Raw genomic sequence first — 10,355 nt, 5'->3', positions numbered from 1 at the left:
CTCCTTTCTCCCTCCTTCCTTCCTTCCCCCTGCCTTCCTTTCTTTTTCCTTCCCTCCTTTCTCCCTCTCTCCTTCCTCTCCCCTTCCATCATTTCTCCCCTTCCTTACCTTTCATCTTCCCTTCTCCTTTCCTTCCTTTCTCCCTTCCTTCCCTCCTTTCTCCCTCCTTCCTTTCTCCCATCCTTCCTCCCCTCCTTTCTCCCTCTCTCCTTTCTCTCTCCTTCCTGTCTCCCTTCCTTCCTTATTTTACAGCAGGTAACAAAGACGCTCAGGGGAAATTTATTGGAGTTAATATTAAAGTTGAGAGAAAAATAAAAACTCAGGTACAGTAACAAAGTGAATTTATATATAGCTACATATATGTATTATGAATACACACACATATATATATGTACCTGTTACACTGTTGGGTACCTGTCCCGGTGCAGGACTCTGGTCTCATGTAGGCTACACACACACAGATCTCTCTGTGCCCAACAAAGTACTTACTGACAGTTGCCTGGCAACAATAAAACACACAGCAAGTGTTTTGTTTTTTTACCAGTGGTATCAATTAAAAACAGAAAAAAGTCGTGCGGTGTGTTCACACCCTGCAAAACACTTTCTGTGTGATCAGAGCCTGAGTTAGTTTCTGTGCACGGATCAGTAGATGAGTCCTGATGAAGGTTCAACTCCTCTTCTTCAGAGAGGGATCCTGCTGTGAGTCTCCAGGTGCCAGGTACCTTCCAACAATCAGCTCCTCAACTTTGACCTGGGTTTCTAATGAAATCATGTTGTAGAGAGAAACGATGACCTGTGAGACGTGTCGGTGTCGTCACCTTGTTGTGTTCAGTGTGAGGCGCTCTGTTGACGCGGCGTCCTCGCACAACGACTTCCCCTCAGGACAATAAATGGCATTGTGTGTCTTGGAGGATCAGTGTGGCTGCTATGATATGTTCATTTAGATTTAATTAGTCAGCTGTGTTTAATTAATTCAATTGTTACACTCATTAACTGTGTTTGATTAGTTCAATTAAATTCTGCATTCATTCTGTGAAGGCAGAATTTAATGGCAGCCAGGCAGGAAGCAGTCGTGGGACAGAGCCATTATTGGAGCGGCCGTTATCAGTCGGGATTCACACACGACTCTCCTGCCAGAGAGCTCAGAAAATATTTGTCAGTGTAGGGTCGTGACATCATCACTATCATCACCATCATCAGCATGAGAGGAGTGACCCTCTGCGGGAGATAAGTTGTCTGAATGAGCGAATTTATTCTGCATTCAGTCCCCGATGAAACCAAGATTACATTCAGATTTAAATTGATTGTCAACATCCAATCAGAAACTAACAATGTCTGATGAAGTGGTTAAAATTCAGAGGGAGTCTCTCTCTCAATCAGCAGACTGCAAACATGGAGTCCTCATACCCATCCAGTCAGCCTGCTCTCTGACAGCCAATGGTGGCCAGCGTTTAATCTAGTTCCTCTTCAAATGTCAGGAAGACAAAGGGCTTCATCTGTCACGGCTATCGATCAGGCATTATTCTCCTCCGCCGCCGCCCCGATGGATGGAGCCTCTCAAGGCCTCGGTGCAGCCCGCCAATCCCGCACCAGTCAGCTGGCATTAAGCGGCCGCCTGCAGAGGATGCCTTCACTTAGCGCGCGGCCTATGAGTTTTACGCACATCATTACAACGACATGACAAACGAGGGGAGAGCAGGGAGCTGTGGCGCCCTGAGGGGATCCCGTTGCAAATGCCAGTCGACGGGGGCCGCTGATGCGATATGATGGCCGCGATAGCCTTGTGCGATGATGATGATGAGGCTAGATGTCTGGGCGGCTGGCAGGAAAGGTGAAGGAGGGAAGGCAGAGCGGCTGTGGGAGGAAGTATTTATATGGAAGATCCATATTTGTCTAATCTCCTCGCGGCCAGGCCTGCCAGCCAGACAGCGCCCACGGTATTTAGAGAGCAGAGCCAAGGCCTATCTTTGCCCCTCATTGACTCTTTACGGCCTGGCAGCCGGCCAGGGATCTCTGGGAAGAGTGGGGAGGAAAGAAAAAGAGGGATGAATGTCACCAGGGGTGACTGGAGAGGAGGCTGAGGAGCTGCAGAGCAGAGTATCCTGAAGGATGGAGGGAGATGGAGGAGGATAGACAGGGGCGTAGCAGCAAACTCTGGGCTGTCAGCAGTCTCTGAGGGCCCCCCGCCCCTCCTCTCCTGATCCATGTCTCTCTCACACACACCTTTGATGTTATTTTACAAAGTCAGTTTGCTTTCTTTCTTTTCTGTTTTTGAACCCTGATCTCTCTTTGTTGGGTAAAGACATGACGGTGTACGTTGGTGCTCCAGCAGCAGCTCACTCTGCTCTATCTGCGTTTAGAGACGAACCCTAGTGCAGGAGGACTAAACTGTTTTGTACCTTTAAAGGAAATGGCCACTTTAGAATGAAAACACAGACAGTACTTACTGACCCTCATGCTGACAAGAAGTCCAGTGTAGTTTTTTAATCCACAAAACAAGTTCGGGGTATCGGAGGATAACAGCTAGCTGGAATAACAGCTACACTTGAAGTGCATGGAACCCACATTTTGAAAATGTAATAAAACTCTGCAGTAACATAAATATGAAGCCAGTTCCTGCCTGTGATAAGTGCTGTACTGTAATTTGGGCAATTTTTAAAGAGAACATGGCTTAAAAACCAGTGTGAGGGTCAGGAAAACATGTTTTCTCAGTCGGTGGTAAAATACAAAATCTATCACCAAAAAATTGGAGGCAAATCACCAGAATTTGGAAGGCGTGTTTTCTTTGAAAGGCTGCATTACAGTTAATATGAAACACGACCATTTACAGTGATTTTGATGGAATATCACTTTTTTAAGCTCACATGAGTTTTTCTGACGGGAGCGTTTGTTACACACGATGTGTTCAAGTTGTAAAAGTATAAAAATCCAATGTTAACCTCTGGTGTGTTTTTTTTAAACAGAACATGTCTTCCAAACTCATTCAAGGGTCTGGAGCAGGGGCGTAAATAGACAGTGTAGTTGCACCAGGCCCCGTGGGGTGGAGGGGCCCGTAGAGAGAGCGGGCCACCTCGAATATTAACCTGTGTTCAAAGAGGAATGATAAAAATGAATGTTCCTAATTTAAAACATATTTGCTATATATGTCCTTAAAGTGGAAATGAAACGTGCATGTTTTGGCACTGGTTGTGCAGAAATAAATTTAAAAAAAACACCTTGCCTAAAATTTGATTTTAAAAAGATGTTAAAACCACAGATATGACCAATTTATTTTCATAATTTCTACCTAACTATCTAGCTAGTGCGTCGCCATTTTGAAGTGAAGTCACTGCCTACGTAAAGGGGTTGGTTGGTTCTGTTAACCCACATTAACCTGAATGACTGCTTCGTTTCCACTTTAAGAAGTCAAACCCATCTGCATCATGGTTTACTTTATTATACTTTATTATTTTTTAAATAGTCAGCAGCTATCTAAAACAAAATTATGTGCTTTTTCTACATAAGCTCCAAAATCTTTAAATATACTTTAAAAAATATTTAATTAAATGATTCAGTTCTTACTTTCTTTGACATTTTTGTCAGATATGCAGTGATGATTTCTGGGTAATATGTATGTTGATGTCGCTCAATGTCAAGTCTCTGTGTTAAGATAATACATGCACGATATCTTGCACCGGGGCCCATCGTGAAAGCATGTTAGCGATGAGATCGGCAATAAAATAAATGCCAAAAAGGTTTTTTTGCAAAATCTGCTGTAAAATAAATAAAAAATAGAGCCAAAATAAAAAAGATAAGTTCCTCCCCAGTGCTAAAAAAATAATTTGACCTGCCTCCCCTTTTTTACCCCACAATAAATAACCAAGAGTCCCTAAAGGCTGAGAGAGGCCTCAGAGAGCGTTCATTGTTTTTAAACAAAGTTCGGTCTTTCAGCTGATTTATTCAGCCAGTTTTAATTAAGTTGTGGCACTAATTAATTTAATTACTTTGAAATAAAGACTTTTTATTCCAGGCTCTTTGGGCCCCGCTCCCTCCCTCCCACAGGTTCCCTGTGTAATCAGTCCCAGTGTCCCCCTCTACGACCCCCTGAGCACAAACAGGTAGATGAGCGTTGTGGGTTTCAGATCCACATCCTGTCGCTGACAGAAGGCACCGGTGGCGGCCGCCCCTCGGTGACACGCTGTGTGCAGCCGCCAAGCAGGAGTAAATGATGGATGGCGTGTTATTGCTCCCACAGGTCTCGCTGGGCACAGTTCCAGTATGACTGCCAACCCTCGGAGCAGAGCGCCAGCGGCTGCAAGCAGGAGAACTACGGAGCATGTCTACTTGCGTACACCGGCCTGATAGGTAAGAACTAAATCTCTGTGTGCCGGCTCGGCTTCTTTCTGTGATGGATCAGGAACAAACAGGTTTTAGAGGGAGGAAGGCGAGGAGCAGACAGGAGCGCTGAGCAGGACTCAAAAGAATGAATTGTGATGAGAGGCGTGCTCCAACAATCGATGGAGCGCTGATTAATGTGGCTGCAGCATGCCCGGCCAAGTCGTTGGCATTGTAAGTAGTGCAATTACAACTATTGACCGCTGTTTTGAGAGAATTATCCCTGACGTGACGATGAGTGGGAGCAGGCAGAGGCGTAGAGCACGGCTTATTGTACTTTAGATAAAAACTTAACAAAAGATCACGTAATGCACAAAAGGTTGTTAAAAAGCACTCAGTCTAAACATGTCATTACAGGACAACAATGCAGCTCTGAACTGCTGCTGCTGCTGCTGCTGCTGCAGGAAGAAAGCTTGTTTAGTTTGTGTAGTCGCAGGGACTGAGAGAGACAGATAAAGACAGACAGAGACAGAGAGGTGTGCTGCAGTGATTGGCCATTCTAGACAACTGAAGTAGAAGTGAGACTCTGAGGTGTTGTTGTTTGGAAGTCTGGGACGCAGAAAATCAATGGAGGTAAATCAAAACTTTTTTCGCCACACTGCCTCAAAGTGCAGCAATTCTATTTCCCACCTCTTTAAAAAAAAAAAAAAATACAAGCTACAAGGCGATATTACCCTTCCTGGAGAATGACTTCCAATCACTTCCTGCTGAAAGGCTCCAAAGGCAGAGGAGAATAAAAAGAAGACATCTGAGAGACCTGTGTGATGGTGGCTGGACTCTGCTGCAGGTCGCTGCACTCGTCAGAGTCCACTGAGCTGCCGGCCGCTGGATATTCATGTAGGAGACAAACAAATGCTGCTTTAGTTGCTGTTTGGATCTGATGTGTCGGAGCTTTAAACGGCTCAGAGATCAAGAAGACGCTGCACACACAAACAGCTCTGTGTCTCTGTGTGTGCATATTTATGATCAATACAGGCTGAAATAATTGCCTGTGTACCAGATATCACAGATATTTTTAGCACAGTTTCCGTTCAGTTATGTATCCAGACAACACTCAGTTACGTCAGGCCCTGTCAGCAACTGGGATTAAACCAGTTGACATTTAATCACCAGGCTGCCTCCAGAACTCATCTGCCACTCAGTCTCCATCTGTATGTACCCAGATATTTTTATAAACCGATGTTTTTCTCCTCAGTTTAAAAGTAAAATCCGTCCAAACGACCTCGTTCCAGGTCCAGTTCAGACCAAAGTGTCACGACGAGATGAGTTGCTGCTGTAACTTCTGTATTTCCACGACTGACAGCTGAGACTCCACATATTCATAGAGCCGTGCAGCTGCTGCATCATCAACAACATCCTACAAATATTATTTTATTTATAATATTTATAAATAAAAATAAAAAGCCTCCTTTTAACAAATGAAGGGATTCTGTCAACAGGAATGTTGTCAGGGAGCTTTTATTTTGAAACAGAAACAGGAAGTGATGTCTGTCTGGTCTGTGACAGGTTGAAACTGTAGATGGCTGTTGATAAAATCGAGACAGGACAGAATAAAAAAAAATTAAAAAAATTCTTTTCATGCTCAGATTCGATCACTGTGGTGTGAACATGATGATGATGATGATGATGTCACCCTCCCTCTTCGTCTCTACAGGAAGCACAATAACTCCAAACTACCTGGACAACTCCACGTCCAACGTGGGGCCGTGGTGCTCCTGCGCAGCCAGCGGCAACCACAGGGAACAATGCAACGACTTCCTCACGTTCTTCCACGACAACGTCTGCCTGAGTGAGTACCAGCTGACCTCTGACAGTCACACGGAGACGAGTGTGAACAAAATAATCGATTTCAATCTTCAAAAGTCTTTTTGATGTGTGTCGTAACGCTGAGACGAGTCAGACAGAGACCAGGTCATTGTGTTTGTTTGAGGTTTTACATGTGCTGCTGTCAGAACTCCATCTGTGCGTCTGTTTTCTGGTTCACATGAACAAGAACACATCGTCCAGTAGTTTGTGGGACTGACCTGTGGAGCAGTTTATATCACTTTAAAGTCAGATTTTTATTTATTTATTGTTTTGTCAGACCTACTGTCCTTACATTAACTGTTCTAGACAATGAACAAATTAAAGATGAGCTCGCAGGATTTTCCCTAAAACACGAATGTATAGACTTAATCATAAGTAATCCCTCTCAGTCATCACTTAGGATTAACTTATCTTATCATGACTTGTCACTTTCACCCTCTGTCAGTGTGTGATGGTGTTTAACTGCAGCTTATTCTGCCTCTGTGCTGGTGATAGACGAGGCTGTGGTGGCATAATGTTTTCAGATTGTCCGTCCATCTGTATGTACATACATCTGTCTCATTCTTATGAACGTGATGTCTCAACAACACCTGGAGAGAACGCCTTCAAATTTGACACAAGCGTCCACTTGGACTTAACAATTAACTGATCAGATTTTGGTGGTCAAAGGTCAGTGTGACCTCACACAACTGAAGAATTCATTCACTAATTCTGACCGAACTTGACACAAATGTCTAACAGGATGAAATAATGAAGGTCAAAAGGTCAAAGGTCAGCTTGACTGTGACATCATCATGTTTTAACGTCATATCTCAGGAACAGAAGGGGAGACATTTGGTCAGATACTGAATTGGTGACTCTAATCTTGACACTGTGCTGATTGTATAGATCTTCTGTGTGTGTGAAGCATCCATGTTTTAGAGTCTGAAGCTTCTTTACAGCAGCATCTGTGTTTGAAGAACTGTCACGGCTTCATGTGAGTCTGGACGGACACGGAGGGAAACTGCAACTTGACTGGTTTGTGGAGGAATGCAACTGCAAGGCGGTGATGCTAGGTAGCAGACAGTTATGTGGGAAGATTGATCCCATTCTCATGTCTGTGGTTGCATATGGAGATAAGCTTTGAGCATCAGAGGTGCTGGTAGGTTTATTCTTTCAGCTCCAGCTCTGTGCTTAACACACAGTCATGTGAGTGATATCGGTCTTCTCATCTGACTCTGGGTAAGGAAGCAAATACATCAAATACAATATATTGTGTATTATTTTATTTTAAAGATCAAACAATATGTAGACTCATAACCTCAATATAATCCCAGATTTTGTCCTGTTCATCATTTAGAAAGAATAAGAATAATGTCTTCCTGCCTGTCACTACACTGTCAGAGGGGCCGTACACATGCCGCGTTTTTTGCACCCTCAAATTAATCGTTTTCAATGTAGACATGCAGCAGGCACCCACCGCACGTCATGTGACGAGGACCGACCAATCACAGTTGACAGACATCTTTCCTTCTTCAGTAAATATCAGTGTGTAATAAATATGGAGGAGAAGTTGATCATGTTAAAGCAGAGCTGTCAGAGCGTCACATCTGTCCCACAGACACACAGGAAGTAGATCAGCTCTGCACTCAGGATCTCAGTGCTTGTTGAGGTTGCTCAGCAACCTCAGACACAACCTGCCGCCGCGCTCTTGAGAGCTGGAACAGAAAAGGCACAACAGTAGAGCCCAGCGCCTGACATCACGTTTTCCAAGTAGCATGTGTACAGCCCTAACTGATCAGCAGGCCCAAACAGAAACTGAGGATTTTTTTTAAATTGATTTCAGCGCTGATCCAAAATGAAAATCTGTGGTATGTTTTTTTTGTTTGTTTTTTGCATATAATATGATAAAGAATATTCATTTATGATAAAAAAATTAATAATCTCACACAATACATTCAAACCTAAAATGATCTCAGGCAGGCTCAAAGAACTACTGAGTAGATTTCAGAAGAAACTTTGAATCAGAAATTTGATTTAATCCTGAAAACTTCAAGAAAACATTTAAACATTCTTGGTAAAGTCGAGGGCGGCACAGTGGTGTGGTGGTTAGCACTGTCGCCTCACAGCTGGTTCGATCCCAGGTGTGGGAGCCCCTCTGTGCAGAGTTTGCATGTTCTCCCCGTGTCAGCGTGGGTTTCCTCCAGGTGCTCCAGCTTCCTCCCACAGTCCAAAGACATGCAGGTTAATTGGTGACTCTAAATTGTCCATAGGTGTGAATGTGAGTGTGAATGGTTGTCTGTCTCTATGTGTCAGTCCTGTGATAGTCTGGTGACCTGTCACCCAGTGACAGCTGGGATAGGCTCCAGCACCCCGCGACCCTCAAGCGGTTAGAGAATGGATGGATGGGTGGAAAAGTCGATCAACAAACTGAAGCTTGAATATGGAGCAGAGAGAACAAACATCTTTGAACAGTAGATCTGAGTTTTGACTTTTATTCTCACAACACCACTAACTTTGATTTTAATCCTGACTAAATACAACACATGATCGTCACACACGTGCACGAGGGGGTGGAGTTTTACAAGCAGCATCTTTATTCCTAAATTCTGAGGAAAATCTGCATGTGCAGACTCCATATGGGCCTGCAGATCAGACTGTTGTCACACACTGTTCGTATGTTTCCTACGAGAAGTAATGCACCAAAACTCCTACATACTGCACTGATGAGCCAGTAATTTGTGTATAACCCACGTCATTTGGAAGGCTGTGATCATGTGAACGAGGCTCTGACGGGAGCAAAGAATTAAGCAGGGAGCAGTCTTATAAGGCGGCAGGTTGGGGTGATGGATGGTCACAAAACACAGGACTTTACCCCACGATTTTCTCCAGGAGATTATTGGAGCCAAACGTTGAGAGTCATTCACGGCACATTGTCACCATGTGTTAATTCCTGCTCCTAACCACAGTAACTTCACGTTAAGTTTGTAACGTCATTTGCTAATGCGCAGGATATCATCTGAACCTTTGTATGAGGATACGTTGAACTGATGAGTCGTCAGTAGACTTCCACTCTGCTGTATCTGTCAGTATCTGCAGGGAGTGGTGACACCAGTGACACATCAGCAAAGACTCGTCCTCTCCGTGTGTTTACTTCAGTCTGCATTAATTTATTTCTTTGCACAAATAAGACTGGGAGACAAACGAGCCTGTGAGTGATGGCAGCAGTCACAGAGCGCTGACATTAAGAGCTGCTGGCGCTCAGTAATGAGGTTCCACATATAATATCTGTGGGTTCAGACGATGCTGAATTTTCACTGCAGGAAAAAAAACTGTCCAATAATAGAAACATCTTTTTAAGTGGCAGAACAAACGATAAAATAAAGACACGGGTGATAAACGGCAGCTGATGTGACACAAGGATTATCCACCAATCCTCTGCAGCCTTTTGTTGTAGCTTGTATTCATCCAACAACAACAACAACAACAACAACAAGCAAACAGCTGCGATGATAGCGGATCATCCCTCTGAATGAGTGATAGCACCAGTGACAGAAGAATGACGCCAGTGACAAAGTAATACAAGCTGTAGCTGCTGGTGTCACAGCAGACACCCGAGTTTATTCTGGGTTATTATTTTTTTTCCAACAACCGAAGAAGACAAGTTCTTACGAAGCTGTCGGCATGAATAACAACGCCAGTGACAGACCAATGACACCAGTGACAGAACAAAGCGAACTGCAGCTGCTGTCAGTGTTGTCACTGTTTGTTAAGTTTCTACGAGGCTAAGTCTCAGTTTAATTATTACAAAGACAACAAAGAACCAACTTCTTATCAGACATGAAGCCTCTCACCCTGCAAAACACCGGACACCGACGCATTTCGTGCCACAGCTCCACAGCGGACGCAAGAAACAATCTGTACCAGTCTAACCAGTGGGCCAAAGTCTGCTGGACACCAGAGGCTGACAGTTCTTTTAGCTTGCAATTCAATTCAATTTTCAATTCAATTTTATTTATAAAGCCCAATATCACAAATCACAGTTTGCCTCACAGGGCTTTACAGCATACGACATCCCTCTGTCCTTATGACCCTCACAGCTGATCAGGAAAAACTCCCCAAAAACCCCTTTAACGGGGAAAAAACGGTAGAAACCTCAGGAAGAGCAACTGAGGAGGGATCCCTCTTCCAGGACA

General features: G+C 44.0%; 1 protein-coding gene across 1 annotated transcript in view; it reads left to right on the top strand.

Annotated features, from left to right (window-relative positions):
- The window catches only part of gfra4a (GDNF family receptor alpha 4a), a 225,559-nt gene that overhangs the window by 182,985 nt on the left and 32,219 nt on the right, over window positions 1–10,355 (top strand). Inside the window, exons 5-6 of the mRNA XM_050062149.1 lie at window positions 4,235–4,344; window positions 6,029–6,163. Coding sequence (XP_049918106.1) covers window positions 4,235–4,344; window positions 6,029–6,163 — 245 coding nt within the window. The remainder of the gene's footprint in view (window positions 1–4,234; window positions 4,345–6,028; window positions 6,164–10,355) is intronic.

Source organism: Epinephelus moara, chromosome 14 (assembly GCF_006386435.1).
Source record: "Epinephelus moara isolate mb chromosome 14, YSFRI_EMoa_1.0, whole genome shotgun sequence".
NCBI classification, from domain to species: Eukaryota; Metazoa; Chordata; class Actinopteri; order Perciformes; family Serranidae; genus Epinephelus; species Epinephelus moara.
This window is presented reverse-complemented; position numbering and strand designations above follow the sequence as displayed.